At 45.4% G+C, this 19233-nt stretch overlaps 1 protein-coding gene across 3 annotated transcripts in view; it reads right to left on the bottom strand.

Moving 5' to 3' along the window:
* Nucleotides 1-19233, bottom strand: part of DGKB (diacylglycerol kinase beta) — a 655304-nt gene that overhangs the window by 504827 nt on the left and 131244 nt on the right. For all 3 annotated transcript variants that reach the window (XM_077268080.1, XM_077268081.1, XM_077268082.1), the window contains exon 3: nucleotides 9184-9260. In XM_077268080.1, the coding sequence (XP_077124195.1) occupies nucleotides 9184-9260 (77 nt within the window). The remainder of the gene's footprint in view (nucleotides 1-9183; nucleotides 9261-19233) is intronic.

Raw genomic sequence — 19233 nt, 5'->3', positions numbered from 1 at the left:
TAGGAACTAGCTCTTGGAAGATGGGAACTGAGCTGACCATGAACTAAACCTAACGCACAACTAGCAGTGGCCGGGTAGCATGCCTACGTTGATTCTAGATGCCCAGCACCAGCCGGAGGACTAAATAATGCTAGCAGAGGAAAATATTAGTCCTAGCTCACCTCTAGAGAAATACCCCGAAAGGAGACAGAGGCCCCCCACATGTATTGGCGGTGAATTAAGATGAAATAACAAACGTAGTATGAAAATAGGTTTAGCAAATTTGAGGTCCACTTACTACATAGCAGAAGACAGAAAGGACACTTTCATGGTCAGCTGAAAACCCTATCAAAACACCATCCAGAAATTACTTTAAAACTCTGGCATTAACTCATAACACCAGAGTGGCAATTCCTGTTCACAAGAGCTTTCCAGACACAGTAACGAAACTTCAGCTGTGAACTGGAACAAAAATGCAAAAACAAACATGGACAAGAGTCCAACTTATCTAGTAGTTGTCTAGGAGCAGGAACAAGCACAGAGAGGCTTCTGATAACATTGTTGACCGGCAAGCAACTAACAGAGCAGCAAGGTTATATAGCGACTCCCACATCTTGATGGGAACAGGTGAACAGAGAAGATGACAACACCAGTTCAATTCCACCAGTAGCCACCGGGGGAGCCCAGAATCCAAATTCACAACACTCCTCACCCAACCGCCTACAAGACTTCTCCCGAATATCCCCCATCCTCTGGAATTCTTTGCCCCAACACATCTGACTATCAACCACATTCGGATCCTTCAGACGGAATCTGAAAACCCATCTCTTCAGGAAAGCCTACAGCCTGCACTGACCCCGCTGCCTCCTCATCACTACCGGAGCTACCGCCTCACCAACACCGGAGCTCCTGCAACCCTTAACCTATTGTCTCCTTCCCCATCATCCTGTAGAATGTAAGCCCGCAAGGGCAGGGTCCTCGCCCCTCTGTATCAGTCTGTGATTGTTAGTTTGTTTACTGTAAGTGATATCTGTAACTTGTATGTAACCCCTTCTCATGTACAGCACCATGGAATCAATGATGCTATATAAATAAATAATAATAATAATTCTATAAAGTAAAGCACGTCTTGTATTCGAAATGAGTGCGTCTTACTCTCTGCAGCGCTCCACATGGTCGGGTTTTGTACTACAATACCACAAAGCAGCAGCAGCATTACTTGTACGGTTATCACGAGGCTTGATTTACGCAAAGTGACAGAATGACTGCTTTTATTGTATCTGACGGTTGGCAGAACGCTGCTCATTTGTTGCCAGATAGCAATCTGCTCACCACAACACACAACACTAAGCTCTTCAGTGGGAATATTACTGTCTATTATGATCTATGGGAAAATGCAGAACAGAATAATTTGGGGTTCATGTTTCCCGATGGGTAAGAGGCCCAGACACCGCCACAATGCTACTCCGTGCTATTGTAATGGATCACTGCCCAAAAGCAGCGTTGGATGCCAATTCCCGGCTGGGTGGCAGCAGCAGATATGCGGACTGCAAGTTTCCTGGACCGGGACACAAAGTAAAATAGTCAATAATATTGGAAGCAGCTTCGCAGCAAGGCAAAAGTAGCCAGTAACTCAGCTCAGCGACTCAGCCATCAACACTGTCAGAATTGCTGAGCTTAGTGATTGGCTGCAGCGCTCATGTCACAAAGACAATTACAGACGCCGGGAGCAGCTTTGGACCCAGTGAGGGTGAGTAATGCGCAGCTATTTTTTTTTTTTTACAAATTACAGCCAGGGATTTTTCAAAATTAACTTTTATGTTTCAGATCAGTATTGGCTATGGTGATACAATGTATGTCACTTTTTTATTCTTTAATGCTTAAAAATAAAAAAAAATTTACAAAATAGTTCTGTATCTCCAAATTCTTAGACTCTAACCATGGGGCTGTATGAAGATTAGCTTTTCTGTGGGAAGAGCCGCCGTTTCTGCGGGTAAAATGCAGCGTGATGAATGCTATTTTTCTGGATGTGAAATGTTTAAAAAAAACTGTAATTTTTATTTTCTTTCTTCTTACACCTGAGAAAAACTCCATGACATTTTATCATATCTGGACAGTGCAGACGTGACGAGACTAAATAGGTTTGTTTGTTTTCTTGTTTTTTTCTTGTTTTTTTTTTTTAGCTGATGAATGATAACAATGGTGGAGATAAACTGTGTTAACTTTTTTTCTCTATTTTTTTTCCTTATTTATTTTCTTCATTATGTGGAAACAATAATTCATCTTCACCATATTAAAAACACAAAAATATTAAAAGGGATGGCTTTTTTTAATTATTATATTTTTTCTTTTTATCAAAGTCCGTATAGGGGACCTGAATCTGCATAATGGTAGACACAATACCTAGCAATGCTCTGGTATTGCAGTGTAACATCCGCTCCTTTGACGTGCCGCCTGTGGCGTGGCTTAATAGCAGTACAAAGATGGAAGAAACAAAAACTTCAGTAGCCTCTTAAGTTGCCAAAACTACCCCTGACTGCTTCAGCCAATCTCTGGCCTCAATTCTGCTGATTGCAAGACCGCCACACGACCACTGAAGCCAGTATTTTGCTTTTCCGGAGAACTCCCTTTAAGCATATGACAATTTTTTTTGTTACTTAAATGCATGTTTTAGGGGCTAAAAATTATTTTTGCATTTGAGCTTCATTAAAAATTTTCCTCCCTTTGCCCTTTATAGCCGCTGTCTTACATTGTCAATAAATGAGTCAACTGAGAATTTGTCAGTGAGCTCTGATGGAATTTCAGATCGAAAGTTTGTAAGTTTGTCATGTGACGTTTTCAGAGCTCCTCTCAGCTCATTTATGACCACGTGAAAGTTCAGATCTACTTTGTCATAAACCTGTGCAAATTGCAAAACTATTGGACAGAAAAATAGATTGTCAAACTACATGTTAGGGCCCGTTCACATGACTGTATTTTCTGTCCCAGTGCTGTCCGTTAATGAACAGACTGTAATTTTTTTTTTACTGAGGAAATCTGCATTTGAAAAAAAATACAGCATGCGCTAGTTTCTTCCAGAAATTGGATGAGACTCGGCCATTGAATTCTATGGCTGCACAAAAAAAATAAAAAAAAATCGGATATCACATGTAGTAAAGCATCAGTTTTTTACAGACACATTGCGTAGATCCATTATACAAAGGAAACTGTAAATGGTCTTGTAAATGATCAATGTCTGCTGCTGTAAAAAATTGCATTAGATATTAATTGTACATGGATTGTACATGGATTGTACACAAATTGCACAAGAATTGTATACTGATTGTGCATGGATTGTATACAGATTGTATATGGATTGTACATGGATTGCACACAGATTGTATATAAATTGCACATGAATTGCATACTAATTGCACACAGATTGTATACAGATTGTATATGGATTGCACACAGATTGTACACAGATTAAAAGAGTAATAAATAGTCTGAGTTATCTAGCTGAAGCTCTGAGGATATGTGTGAACCAACCCTCGAAGGTTGCTTCCTGATCAATTCTCAGTTAGCTCATTCTGCAGCCAGAAATGTTCAGGAAAACAAAAAGTCTAAAAAGCAGAACGGTGCTACATTTTTAAAGAAACTCAATTACAAGAATGTTCGTTTAATTCCAAAATACAAGCAAATAAGTAAAAATGAATCTCCCCGGAAAGCGTCCATAACTTTTCAGAATACAATAATAGGATTGTCACAGGTCGGAGCTCTACTGTATCCTCAGCACCATTGCAAGGAGGCATGGACCTTCCTGGTCACACACCCAAGAGGCCGGGGCGGAATATATATATGTATCCAATGGACAGGGCCGGACTTAGCCCAAAAGGCGCCCTGTGCGAGACTGCAGGACGGCGCCCCCCCCCCCTCCAAACTTTGAAAGAAAACAATAACTCTTTAATATTCACAACAACACGTTTACTTAGAAAACTTGTGTTTCCCTGCAAAACACTTGAAGAAACACTAATATTGCAATAACGGGAATTATAAAGTGCTTTAAAGCGGACCAAAAGGAAAAAATGACGCTTGGTCCAAAGCCATATGGGCTGACAGCCAATCAGAGTGCAGAGCGGCGGCCTGCAAGGCCAAACACCGCCCTGCACTCTGATTGGCTGTCAGCCCAACGCTGACAGCCAATCGGAGTGCAGAGATGATGGCCAGCATGGAGAAGAGTTCCGGACGGGTGGCAGCAGGTCGGGTGCCGTGCGGACCAAGAGTCATTCTATGACTTTTGATCCACCTTAATACTAAATAAAATATCTTAAAATATCAAATATAAATAATATAATAAATATGCAACATACATGAGAAAAACTGTCATTAAATATGTGCACAATTTTCAACCTTCAAGACAAAAAAATAAAAATAAAGTGCACTATACTGTAATCCAGCAACAACAAGAACATAATAACGTGCTACATAAACTGATTTAAAAAGCAACTTTCCGTGCTTTTACTTTGGCAAACTCATCAATAGTTTCATTTAAGTCTAGAGATGCCAACACATCATTTTCAATTGACAAGACTGCAAGTGAGGATAACCTGCTCTCTGTCATAGTGGACCTTAAATATGTCTTAATGAGCTTAAGTTTTGAAAAACTGCGCTCTCCTGAGGCCACAGAAATCGGGATGGTGCACAGAATCTGAAGTGCAGTCCAGGTTTGTGGAAAGTGCTCTGTAAACTCATTTTTGGTGAGGAAACCAAGTATCTGCAGCGGAGTCTCAACATCATCAGGGAGCACATTCCGAATGTGCCAGAGTTCATCAGAAAGTTCAGCACCATTTATGTCAGACTTATTGCCATAAGTCAGAGACTTCTGCAGTTCTACACTATGTGCCAACAAGTCTTCCCGTGATTCATGGCTCTTTATATCGTACAAAAAGCCCCATTTTTTATTATGAATACTGAGTTGCTGGAAACGCTCCTCCATTGAATTTAAAGCAGTATCCACCAACACATTGAAGAACTCAACCTTAAATTTCTGCTTTGCATCCACAATTGGTTCATCCCGTCCTTCATAGCTAAAAGTGGGTTTTTTAATTCTAACACGTGAGGTACTCTTAAATATGGGGTCCACACCATTTTCCTCTGCTATATTCTTTGCTCTTTGGAAAGAGCCTTCAAAACCATTCTCCCTGAATTTCTTAAGAAAATCATGGGTTTTTTCAATCATGTCTGCTGCTGTGATGAGGTTGGCGGTCTGGTTTTGCAAAGCTTTGCTCACAATATTGATTTGAAATAATATGTCATACCACACAATTAAGGACACCATGAATTTAAAATTAAGGATATGTTGGGACAACTCTAGAGCATCATGTTTTGTTTTTGGCTCTGTACTGCTGTCTTCAGAAAGGGCAAATAATGCCTCCTGTATACCTGCTAGATTTTGGATCAGTGGTTTGAGGCAGTTTATCCGGCATTCCCATCTTGTGGTACATAGAGGTTTTACAGTAAGACCTGATACATGGTCTGTCAAAACCTTCCATCTCTTGGCTGACCCAGCAAAAATAGTATATACACGCTGAATAATTCCAAACAGGGTTATAGAATCTATGTTAGATTCTGCTGCATCTCCAACCACTAAATTGAGGCTGTGGCATCCACATGGTACAAAAAACGCCCATGGATTTTTTTTTAGTATGTTGGCTTGAACACCATTATTTTTGCCTGCCATATTGGCACCATTGTCATAGCCCTGGCCACGACAGTCATCAATATCTAGCTCTTTGCTAATTAGGAAATTAAGAATAATATCTGATAATCCTCTACCAGTTGTGTCTGTTACAGCAACATATCCAAGAAAATGTTCCCTGATCTGGCATAACCCAAGTTTAACATCAATAAAACGGATGGTAAAAGACATCTGCTCTTGATGGGCTAGATCAGTTGTACAATCAAGAATTAAGGAATAATACTTTGCCTTTTTGCATCTTTCAAGAATTTCACTAATAACCTTTTTGGCCATCAAATTAATTATTTCATTTTGAATAGTTTTACTACAGTAGTGGTCAGATGTCTCCTTTGACTTGACTCGTCGCAGATGTTCTGCCATTACAAAGTCATAATTTCCTAATAACTGTACTATAGCAAGAAAATTTCCATTATTTGCGGTGTATAGACGATCAGAAGATCCTCGAAATGCCAAGTTCCGTTCAGCCAACAACTGAGTAATACGCATGAGTCTTTCCAGTACGTTTCTCCAGTGCTGCTGCTCTTTCTGTATTCTGCTCTGTAACTGACGGTCAATTGTTTTTTTGTTTTTCATGCGAAGCTGAACTTCTATCCACTTTGTTTCTGCTGAGTAATGGTTAATGGAAGTTTCATGGGCCTTTAACATCTGACTCATATGGCTCCAATCCTGTGATCCATCCAATGCAAGTGCCGTACGGGATCTTCTATCAAACAGTTTGCAACAAAAGCAAAATACTTTGTTCAAACTTTTGGAGTACACCAACCACTTTCTTGCTCGTTTCACGCCATTGTCCAAAATTCTAGAGTAAAAGTCCTCTGAAAAATGTCGATTCCTCTCATCTCTCTTAAATTCTATATTTTCAAGTTGCACAGGGCCTGCTTCTACGATTAGATCAATTGATGAAGAATTTAATGTAGGCCAAAGTGCAGGATCTGAGTCAATGATTGCAGAAATTTCACTGCTTTCAGCCTCATCAATGCCCTCCACATGCTGGCATGTGTTATCCCCTTCTGATGTGAGGGCTGGTGTGGTAGACTGATCTTGTTCTACTGCAACCTCATAAACGTCTGCTATGGTAGACTCTTGGTCAACTTCGCTGATCCTAATTTTCAATGACGTTGATGGTTCCCCTGGCTCCAATGGGATTGTATCCATACCACTCCTTATTTCACATTCTTGCTGTGGAATATCTGATGTTGATTCCTCAGCAGTGCTCGGTACATTGGTGCCACCATGTTCAGAAGATTTTTCGAACAGTCTTTTTAAAGACCCTGCTTGCTTTTGATTTGCCTGTTCTGCTAAGGCCTTTCGCTTTCTGTTCTGTGCACCAGATGCTTTCTTAGGGCTCATCTTGCCTGACAAATGTTATTCTTCCCTGAAAAGGTTAGGTGGACCAAAAGTCTTATTAGTGCAGTCCACATGCTACTATAACCATCTATCTGCTCATTTAAACCTAAGGTGGCAGAGGTGAGCAGGTGATAAGTAACTAGAAACAAGTAAGCCACTGTACACTGCACAAAGTCTGGGAAGAGTGGGAGGGGGAGAAGGAGAAGGATGGATGAATACATTTAGCAGAGAGGAGCGGGAGGAAGTGAGAGTAGGGTGGCTCCTGAGCAATGCACCTAACCCCCAATTGCCCCCCCGGTTGCCATGGTTAGGTTAGGCACCATAGGGCTATTTTAGCCCCTACTGCCCTGGACATAGTAGTATGTTACATGGTAGACCCATAGGACGCCTGAAAATCAGGCTAAACACCCTTTTGTGTTCCTAGAGCCATATGCAGTGGCGTACACACCATAGATGTGACGGATGCGGAAGCACCCAGGCCCGTGGCTTGGGGGGGCCCAGTGCCGCCCGCCCGCATCCATGGTGTGTCCTTTTTTTTTATTTTTGCCACAAGCACAGTGCCCAGCCACACAATGGGCCCCACAGCAAAAGGGTCACAGCAATGGTGCCCAGCCACAGTGTCCGGACCCAGTCACAGTGACCGTGCTTGTGGCTGGGCCCCATTGCTGTCGCTGGGCCCTTTTCTTGCGGCTGGTCCCCTTTTTTTGTGGCTGGGCCCCATTGCTGCTGTTGGGCCCCGTGCTTGCTGCTGGGCCCCATTGCTGTGGCTAGGCCCCACCACAAGCACAGTGCCCAGCCACAGCAACAGGGCCCAGCCACACAATGGGCCCCACAGCAAAAGGGTCACAGCAATGGTGCCCAGCCACAGTGTCCAGACCCAGTCACAGCGACCATGCTTGCGGATGGGCCCCTTGCTTGCGGCAACACATAATACGTTTCCAAAATAAAGCTGCACCCCAACCCCCCCCCGCCCCCCCCACACACATAATAAGTTTCCAAAATAAAGCTGCACCCCAACCCCCCGCCCCCCCCCCACACATAATACGTTTGCAAAATAAAGCAGCACCCCAACCCCACCCCGCCCCCCCCCCACACACACACACTGCAAAAAATAAGGCTGCACCCCAACCCCCCCCACACACACACGCACCAAAAAATAAGGCTGCACCCCAACCCCCCCCCCCCCACACACGCACACTGCAAAAAATAAAGCAAGCGGCACCCCAACCCCACCCCCCCCACACACACACTGCAAAAAATAAAGCAAGCTGCACCCCAACCCCACCCCCCCCCACACACTCTGCAAAAAATAAAGCAAGCTGCACCCCAACCCCACCCCACCCTCCACACACACCAAAAAATAAGGCTGCACCCCAACCCCCCCCCCCCACACGCACACTGCAAAAAAGCAAGCTGCACCCCAAACCCCCCCCCCCCCCGGGGCGACCGCCAGCATAGTGGAGGCCATGTGAGGTGGTTATTACTCACGCTTTGCTTGGCTGAGTAACAGTTGGCTCCTCAGGTCCACCTCTGCTCTGCTCTTCAGTGCCGGGAAGAGAGCGGCGGGGCACGAGCGGGGACGTGTGGCGTAATCATGTCACACGCTGTGCAGCCGTTCTCTCCCGCCGGGGACAGCAGAAGGCGGAACTAAAGTTCCTCTGCGTGCTGTCCCTGCCCAGCGGGGAGAATGGCTTGCGCGTGTGACATTACGTCACACGCAGAGAGCCGAGCGACAGGGCGGGCGCCGGGCGGGCGGCACTGGGCAGGAGCAGGCGAGCAGCAGATACAGATAGCGCAAATGGCGCGGCGGGGGGCGCCACAAGAGGTGCGGGCGCCCTCAGGCCATTAAGCGTCTACATTGTGATGTAATGTGACATTAATCTGCTGAGCTCAAATGCGCCCCTTGTATGCTAACGAGCCTTGGCGCCCTGTGCGGCCGCACAGGTCGCACAGGGCAAAGGCCGGCCCTGCCAATGGACACCCCCGACACCAGATGGACCCCGTTTCCATCAATGTTTCCCACATTTTGGTGGGGGAACAGCGCTTCATCCTGCTCCAAATGTCAATTCAGCCTCAAACATATATAGAAAAACGACAATTCTGATAAATAAGTGAGTTACCTCCTCCGGATTATATTTGGACAGGACTCCGTTACCATGAAACTCCTCCAAGACGTCCTTGAGTTTCTTGGTCGAATCTTAAAGAAAGGGAAAGAAAACGTATCCAGGGATTAATATACTGATACTCAGAATATTCTTAAATGTTCTCTTAAAAGAAAAAACTGTCCCTGCCCAATGGAAAAACGAAGAATCGGGTGAGATGCGGGATTTTCTCCATATCTCGTCCATGTCAGGGGGAAAGGCTCTTCAGGCTGTGGGGTTGTCACATTCAGAGATCGCTGTGGAGATTTCTTTCCCACCCGCTAAGAACAACATCTACCACAACTTACTCGAAGTTCATACTATTTCTTGGGTAGGATTCTCATAAAAAATTTATCAAAAACAGAACTTCCCTCATAACCTTACTGGTGTCACATTATACAGTTAAGTCCAGAAATATTTGGGCAGTGACTAGTGTTGAGCGATACCGTCCGATACTTGAAAGTATCGGTATCGGAAAGTATCGGCCGATACCGGCAAAGTATCGGATCCAATCCGATACCGATACCCGATACCAATACAAGTCAATGGGACTCAAGTATCGGACGGTATTCCTGATGGTTCCCAGGGTCTGAAGGAGAGGAAACTCTCCTTCAGGCCCTGGGATCCATATAAATGTGTAAAAGAAAGAATTAAAATAAAAAATATCGCTATACTCACCCTCCGACGCAGCCTGGACCTCAGCGAGGGAACCGGCAGCGTTGTTTGTTTAAAATTCGCGCTTTTACTTGGTTACGTGAAGTCCCGGCTTGTGATTGGTCAGGGCGGCCATGTTGCCGGGACGCGGACCAATCACAGCAAGCCGTGACGAAATTACGTCACGGCTTGCTGTGATTGGTCCGCGTCCCGGCAACATGGCCGCCATTAACCAATCACAAGCCGGGACGTCACGGGAGGCTGGACACGCGCCCATTTTAAAATGCGCGCGTGTCCAGCCTCCCGTGACGTCACGGCTTGTGATTGGTTGCGTCTCCCATGTGACTGCGACGCAACCAATCACAAAGCCGGGACGTAATTTTAAAATCCTTAAGGACCTGAAATTACGTCACGGCTTGCTGTGATTGGTTGCGTCGCCCATGTGACTGCGACGCAACCAATCACAACGCCGGAACGTAATTTTAAAATCCTGAAGGACCTGAAATTACGTCACGGCTTGCTGTGATTGGTTGCGTCCCGGTCACATGGGCGGCACGCAACCAATCACAAGCCGGGACTCACGTAAAGGAAAGAAAAGCGCAAATTTTAAACAAAGAACGCTGCCGCTTCCCTCGGTAAGGTGCAGGCTGCGTCGGAGAGGTGAGTATAGCAATATTTTTTATTTTAATTCTCTCTTTTACACATTTTTACATTAATGTTGTTTCGATACCGATACCCGATATCACAAAAATATCGGATCTCGGTATCGGAATTCCGATACAGCAAGTATCGGCCGATACCCGATACTTGCAGTATCGGAATGCTCAACACTAGCAGTGACTGAATCTTTGTGATTTCAGCTCTGCAGGCCACTTTTTTGGATTAAGGATGAAACTACCGAGATGTAATTGAAGTGGAGACTTTCAGGTTTAATTAAAAAGGGTTGAGCTAAAATATCCTTTGAAACATTTAGCAATTGCAGTCATTTTTCTACAAAGCCGCCCCATTTCAGGGGCTCAAAAGTAATTAGACAAATTAATTTTCCCATAATAAAATGTTCATGTTTCATTCTTTATAGAGAATCCTTTGTAGCAATGATGGCCTGAAGTTTTAAGGCCATCAACATCACTATCGCTGGTGTCCTCTGGTGTGAGGCATTGTAGCAATGGCGGCCTGAAGTCTTAAGGCCATGGACGTCACCATCACTGGTTTCCTCCTGTGTGAGGCTTTGCAAATAATGACGGCCTGAAGTCAGGAGTCCATGGACGTCACCATCATTGGTGTCCTCTGGTCTGAGGCTTTGTAGCAATGACGGCCTGTAGTCTTAAGGCCATGGACGTCACCATCACTGGTTTCCTCCTGTGTGAGGCTTTGCAGATAATGACGGCCTGAAGTCTGGAGGCTATGGATGTCACCAGGGCCGGCTCCAGGTTTTTGAGGGCCCCGGGCGAAAGAGTCTCAGTGGGCCCCCCCCCCCCTTTAACACATACCACGATCCATGATGCCCAGATACAGCAGAGAAATATAGGTAGAGTACAATGCCAGATTTCACTTCTTACATGAGTGATAGCTATTGTAAATTCTGCAGTGTATATATACAGGACAGGAGGAGTGGTACTGTGCAGTGTATATATATACAGGCAGGGCCGGACTGGCCATAGGGCACTTCTGGCAAATGCCAGAAGGGCCGGTGCCAGTGGTGGGCCGCTCAATCCGCCGCCCCCGCCGTCGCATTCAACTATACCGGCGTATAGACGCCGGTACAGTTGAATGCAATGATGGAGGAGAGAGCGTCTACAGACGCTCCTCTCCCATCATTCCCCGCTCTGCCTCTGACACTGCGGGTGCGCGATGACGTCATATCATCGCGCACCTGCTGTGTCCCGGGCAGACTGCAGCTGCTGAGACAGGAGCAGGAACCAGGAAGCAACGCTGGGCGCGAGGAGAGGTGAGGAGAGTTTTTTTTTTTTTTCTGGACTGTGGGGCCATTCTCGGAGGAGGTGAGGGGAGGAAGAGAAGAGATGTGGGCTGTATATAGTTCTCTGTGGGCTGTGCTCTGTGCTGTATACTGCTGTGGGCTGTATATAGTTCTCTGTGGGCTGTGCTCTGTGCTGTATACTGCTGTGGGCTGTATATAGTACTCTGTGGGCTGTGCTCTGTGCTGTATACTGCTGTGGGCTTTATATAGTTCTCTGTGGGCTGTGCTCTGTGCTGTATACTACTGTGTGCTCTGTGCTATATATAGTTCTCTGTGGGCTGTGCTCTGTGCTGTATACTGCTGTGGGCTGTATATAGTTCTCTGTGGGCTGTGCTCTGTGCTGTATACTGCTGTGGGCTGTATATAGCTCTCTGTGGGCTGTGCTCTGTGCTGTATACTGCTGTGGGCTTTATATAGTTCTCTGTGGGCTGTGCTCTGTGCTGTATACTACTGTGTGCTCTGTGCTATATATAGTTCTCTGTGGGCTGTGCTCTGTGCTGTATACTACCGTGGGCTGTGTGCTATATATAGTACTCTGTGGGCTGTGCTCTGTGCTGTATACTACTGTGGGCTGTATATAGCTCTCTGTGGGCTGTGCTCTGTGCTGTATACTACTGTGTGCTCTGTGCTATATATAGTACTCTGTGGGCTGTGCTCTGTGCTGTATACTACCGTGGGCTGTGTGCTATATATAGTACTCTGTGGGCTGTGCTCTGTGCTGTATACTACTGTGGGCTGTATATAGTTCTCTGTGGGCTGTGCTCTGTGCTGTATACTGCTGTGGGCTGTATATAGTTCTCTGTGGGCTGTGCTCTGCTGTATACTACTGTGTGCTCTGTGCTATATATAGTACTCTGTGGGCTGTGCTCTGTGCTGTATACTACTGTGGGCTGTATATAGTACTCTGTGGGCTGTGCTCTGTGCTGTATACTGCTGTGGGCTGTATATAGTTCTCTGTGGGCTGTGCTCTGTGCTGTATACTACTGTGGGCTGTATATAGTACTCTGTGGGCTGTGCTCTGTGCTGTATACTGCTGTGGGCTGTATATAGCTCTCTGTGGGCTGTGCTCTGTGCTGTATACTACTGTGGGCTGTATATAGCTCTCTGGGCTGTGCTCTGTGCTGTATACTACTGTGTGCTCTGTGCTATATATAGTACTCTGTGGGCTGTGCTCTGTGCTGTATACTACTGTGTGCTATATATAGTTCTCTGGGCTGTGCTCTGTGCTGTATACTACTGTGGGCTGTATATAGTACTCTGTGGGCTGTGCTCTGTGCTGTATACTACTGTGGGCTGTATATAGTTATCTGTGGGCTGTGCTCTGTGCTGTATGCTACTGTGGGCTGTATATAGTTCTCTGTGGGCTGTGCTCTGTGCTGTATATAGTTCTCTGTGGGCTGTGCTCTGTGCTGTATACTACTGTGGGCTGTATATAGTACTCTGTGGGCTGTGCTCTGTGCTGTATACTACTGTGGGCTATATATAGTACTCTGTGAGCTGTGCTCTGTGCTGTATACTACTGTGGGCTGTATATAGTACTCTGTGGGCTGTGCTCTGTGCTGTATACTACTGTGGGCTGTATATAGTACTCTGTGGGCTGTGCTCTGTGCTGTATACTACTGTGGGCTGTATATAGTACTCTGTGGGCTGTGCTCTGTGCTGTATACTGCTGTTGGCTGTATATAGCTCTCTGTGGGCTGTGCTCTGTGCTGTATACTACTGTGGGCTGTATATAGCTCTCTGTGGGCTGTGCTCTGTGCTGTATACTACTGTGTGCTCTGTGCTATATATAGTACTCTGTGGGCTGTGCTCTGTGCTGTATACTACTGTGTGCTATATATAGTTCTCTGGGCTGTGCTCTGTGCTGTATACTACTGTGGGCTGTATATAGTACTCTGTGGGCTGTGCTCTGTGCTGTATACTACTGTGGGCTGTATATAGTTATCTGTGGGCTGTGCTCTGTGCTGTATGCTACTGTGGGCTGTATATAGTTCTCTGTGGGCTGTGCTCTGTGCTGTATATAGTTCTCTGTGGGCTGTGCTCTGTGCTGTATACTACTGTGGGCTGTATATAGTTCTCTGTGGGCTGTGCTCTGTGCTGTATACCACTGTGGGCTGTATATAGTTCTCTGTGGGCTGTGCTCTGTGCTGTATACTACTGTGTGCTGTATATAGTTCTCTGTGGGCTGTGCTGTATATAGTACTCTGTGGGCTGTGCTGTATATAGTACTCTGTGGGCTGTGCTGTATATAGTACTCTGTGGGCTGTGCTGTATATAGTACTCTGTGGGCTGTGCTGTGTATAGTACTCTGTGGGCTGTGCTGTATATAGTACTCTGTGGGCTGTGCTGTATATAGTACTCTCTGGGCTGTGCTGTATATAGTACTCTCTGGGCTGTGCTGTATATAGTACTCTCTGGGCTGTGCTTTATATAGTACTCTGGGCTGTGCTGTATATAGTACTCTGGGCTGTGCTTTATATAGTTCTCTGTGGGCTGTGCTGTATATAGTTCTCTGTGGGCTGTGCTGTATATAGTTCTCTGTGGGCTGTGCTGTATATATTACTTTGTGGGCTGTGCTGTATATAGTACTCTCTGGGCTGTGCTGTATATAGTACTCTGTGGGCTGTGCTGTATATAGTACTCTGTGGGCTGTGCTGTGTATAGTACTCTGGGCTGTGCTGTATATAGTACTCTGTGGGCTGTGCTGTATATAGTACTCTCTGGGCTGTGCTGTATATAGTACTCTCTGGGCTGTGCTGTATATAGTACTCTCTGGGCTGTGCTTTATATAGTACTCTGGGCTGTGCTGTATATAGTACTCTGGGCTGTGCTTTATATAGTTCTCTGTGGGCTGTGCTGTATATAGTTCTCTGTGGGCTGTGCTGTATATAGTTCTCTGTGGGCTGTGCTGTATATATTACTTTGTGGGCTGTGCTGTATATATTACTCTGTGGGCTGTGCTGTATACTACTGTGTGGACTGTGCTGTATACTTCTACGTGGGCTGTGCTGTATACTACTGTGTGGTCTGTGCTGTATACTACTGTGTGGTCTGTGCTGAATACTGCTGTGTGGGCTGTGTTATCTACTACGCGAGCTGTGCTATAGTATGCAGGCTGTGCTGTATACTATGCGGTTTGTGCTATATAATATGCGGGCTTTGCTATATACTATGGGGAGTATATTATATTCTATGGGGGAGGCCATGTTATGTACTATGTGGCTGTGTTATATACTATTGTGGGGGTATATTATATTCTATGGGGGAGGCTGCGTTATATACTATGGGGGGCTGCATTATATTCTATGGGGGGCTACATTATATATTATGGGGAGGTGGGCTGTATTATATTCTATGGGGGTTACATACTCTGGGGTGGCTGCATTATACTCTGTGGGGTGGCTGCATTATACTCTGGGGTGGCTGCATTATACTCTGGGGTGGCTGCATTATACTCTGGGGTGGCTGCATTATACTCTGGGGTGGCTGCATTATACTATATGTGGGCTGCATTATACTGTATCGAGGACTATGGGGAATACGTTATACTATATGAAGAACTATGGGGTGCATTATACTATGGGAAGTGAATTGTACTACATGGATGACTGTGGCGGTGCATTATACTATATGGAGCACTATGAGGATTGTATTATGCTATATGGAGGACTATGAGGATTGTATTATGCTATATGGAGGACTATGAGGAGTGTATTATACTATGTGGAGGACTGAGCAGTGTATTTTAATATATGGAGGACTATAGGGAGTGTATTATACTATATGGAGGACTATGGAGCACATTATAATATATGGAGGACTATGGGGTGTATTTTACTAAACAAGTAAAATGCTGCATATTCGGATTGTTTTTGCTGGAACAAAAAGCCTTGTTGTCAGCAGCACATTGCCAGTGTAAACTGTAGATGTGCTGCTGAAAACATGATACTGTATGGTGATCTGTTAGTGATCTATTAGTGATCGTTCTGTCTCATCATTATTCCTCAGCTGGTGGAAAGAGGCCGGGAAACAAGCGTTGAACAACTTCAGTATTGTCGATCAAACTCGTTTAGCGGCCTGAACTCAGCGCACGTAAATACAACAGAAAGGCTTCTGTGTGATGTGCAATATGTTGGCATTTGGGGACCCATTTTAAACTTTGCCTAGGGCCCCACTTTGCCTAAAACCGGCCCTGCCTACAAGTGTACAAAGATATTATACAGTCACCATGTGACAAGTGGGCCTGTGTCACTTCAAATGCCAGGGCTGAATTTTAGTCCCAGTCCGGCCCTGTATACAGGACAGGAGGAGTGGTACTGTGCAGTGTATATATACAGGAGGAGTGGTACTGTGCAGTGTATATATACAGGGGAGAGGTACTGTGCAGTGTATATATATACAGGAGGAGTGGTACTGTGCGGTGTATATATACAGGAGGAGTGGTACTGTGCGGTGTATATATACAGGAGGAGAGGTACTGTGCGGTGTATATATACAGGGGAGAGGTACTGTGCAGTGTATATATACAGGAGGAGTGGTACTGTGCAGTGTATATATACAGGGGAGAGGTACTGTGCAGTGTATATATATACAGGAGGAGTGGTACTGTGCGGTGTATATATACAGGGGAGAGGTACTGTGCAGTGTATATATATACAGGAGGAGTGGTACTGTGCGGTGTATATATACAGGGGAGAGGTACTGTGCGGTGTATATATACAGGGGAGAGGTACTGTGCGGTGTATATATACAGGGGAGAGGTACTGTGCGGTGTATATATACAGGAGGAGTGGTACTGTGCAGTGTATATATACAGGACAGGAGGAGTGGTACTGTGCAGTGTATATATACAGGACAGGAGGAGTGGTACTGTGCAGTGTATATATACAGGACAGGAGGATTGGTACTGTGCAGTGTATATATACAGGAGGAGTGGTACTGTGCAGTGTATATATACAGGACAGGAGGAGTGGTACTGTGTAGTGTATATATACAGGACAGGAGGAGTGGTACTGTGCAGTGTATATATACAGGGGAGAGGTACTGTGCGGTGTATATATACAGGGGAGAGGTACTGTGCAGTGTATATATATACAGGAGGAGTGGTACTGTGCAGTGTATATATACAGGGGAGAGGTACTGTGCGGTGTATATATACAGGAGGAGTGGTACTGTGCAGTGTATATATACAGGACAGGAAGAGTGGTACTGTGCAGTGTATATATACAGGGGAGAGGTACTGTGCAGTGTATATATACAGGGGAGAGGTACTGTGCGGTGTATATATACAGGGGAGAGGTACTGTGCGGTGTATATATATATATAGGGGAGAGGTACTGTGCGGTGTATATATACAGGGGAGAGGTACTGTGTGGTGTATATATATATAGGGGAGAGGTAATGTGCGGTGTATATATACAGGGGAGAGGTACTGTGCGGTGTATATACTTCAACAGCCGCCCAGCCCAGGCCCCCAGCATCTGTCCTGTATATATATTATATACACTGTATCTATACAGGCTGTGCTGGGGGCCTGGGCTGGGCGGCTGCTGTAGTATATATATATATGTCAGCTGCAGCCGCCCAGCCCATGGCCGCCCCAGGTCACCCAGACTGTCAGAACATACAACGATAGCATGGCACTCACTCAGGTGCCAGTAGGAGCTCCTCCAGTCTGGAATCTGCCTGTGCCTGATTAGTTCAGCACTGCAGGCAGCCAGGAGAGCAGAGCAGGAGAACTCTCCGCCCACAATGTCATGCTGGCTGTGTCCTTAACCCCTACGTGCCTGGCCCTGCACTGACTGAGAAGATGCTTGTGCCAGGCAGCGCAAATTGAAAGGGTAGAAAGGGTTAAAGCGGCCAGATGGATCTATTCTATGACTGCGTGAGTGGGCCCCCCTGTCTTGTCAGGGCCCCGGCACTTGCCCGGGTGCGCCGGGTGCTGACGCCGGCCCTGGATGTCACCATTGCTTATCTCCTCCTGTGTGAGGTTTTGTAGCAATGACGGCCTGTAGTCTTAAGGCCATGGACGTCACCATCACTGGTTTCCTCCTGTGTGATGTTTTGCAGACAATGACTGCCTGAAATCTGGAGGCCATGGACGTCACACCACCTCCACCATCACACAGGATGAAGTGTACCGAGGATCAGGAGCCGCTACAAGCCTTCTCCAGACTTTCTTCTTCCGATCATTCTAGGACAGGTTGATGTTAGTTTTGCTTTTCCAGAACTGGGAGGCTTCTTTAGATGTTTTTTTTCCAAAATCTACCCTGGCCTTTCTATTTCCAGGCTGATTAATGGTTTGCATCTTGTGGTGAACTCTCTGTATTTGCTCTCATGAAGTCTTCTCTGTATGGGAGACTTAGATACTGAAACACCGACTTCATGGAGAGTATTCTTCACTTGGAGGATGTTGTTAAGGAGTTTTTCTTCACAATGGAAAGGATTCTGGAATCATCCACCACTGTTGTCTTCTGTGGACATCCAGGCCTTTTTGAGTTCCCAATCTCACCAGTGAACTCTTTTTTTTGCAGAATATACCAAACTGTTGACTTGGCCAGTCTTGACATTTCTACTATCTCTCTGATGGATTTCTTTTTTTTTTTCAACCTAATGATGGTCTGTTTCTCTTCCATTGACAGCTACTGAGACAGCATGTTGTGGGTTCACAACAACAGCTTCCAAATGCAAATGCCACATCTGGAATAAGCTCCAGACCTTTTATTTACCTTAGCTGATGATAGATTAATGAGGAAAAGCCCATGAAGCCCATTACATAGCTTTTGAGATAACTGTCCAATTACTTTTGGTCCCTTGAAAAAGAGCCAGCTACATATTAAAGAGCTGTAATTCCTAAACCCTTACTCCAATTAGAAAGTGAATCACTCAGATTAAAGCTGAGAGTCTGCACTTTAAGCCCAGATTGATTATATAACTACCTTGAAAATGTTTTGGTAAACAGCTAAAATGCCAAAACTTGTTTCACCATCCAAATATTTCTGGACTTAACTGTATATACTTATGGGCTCAAATACCCAGCATGACCCATGTGATTAGTGTCATTTAATGAATGAAAAATTATCTGCCCACTCTCTACATTACAGGACTCCAAGGGTGAATTTGATAATAGACCTGCTAACTTGACAACCTGCAGAATTCTGATGACAGCTCTGGAGTATAATACAGGATGTAACTCAGGATCAGTAATGTAATGTATGTACACAGTGACTGCACCAGCAGAATAGTGAGTGCAGCTTTGGAGAATAATACAGGATGGAACTCCGGATCAGTAATGTAATGTATGTTGTCATGGTTCCCAATGGCAAGGGAACGTAAGAAACATATAAGTAACGAACGAGCTCTCGGGTGATGGAAACTCGAGTTGACCGTGAGCTAAA

This window comes from Ranitomeya variabilis, chromosome 6 (assembly GCF_051348905.1).
Source record: "Ranitomeya variabilis isolate aRanVar5 chromosome 6, aRanVar5.hap1, whole genome shotgun sequence".
In the NCBI taxonomy this organism is placed as follows: Eukaryota; Metazoa; Chordata; class Amphibia; order Anura; family Dendrobatidae; genus Ranitomeya; species Ranitomeya variabilis.
Note: the sequence above shows the minus strand (reverse complement) of the source record. Positions and strands in the feature narration are given on the sequence as shown.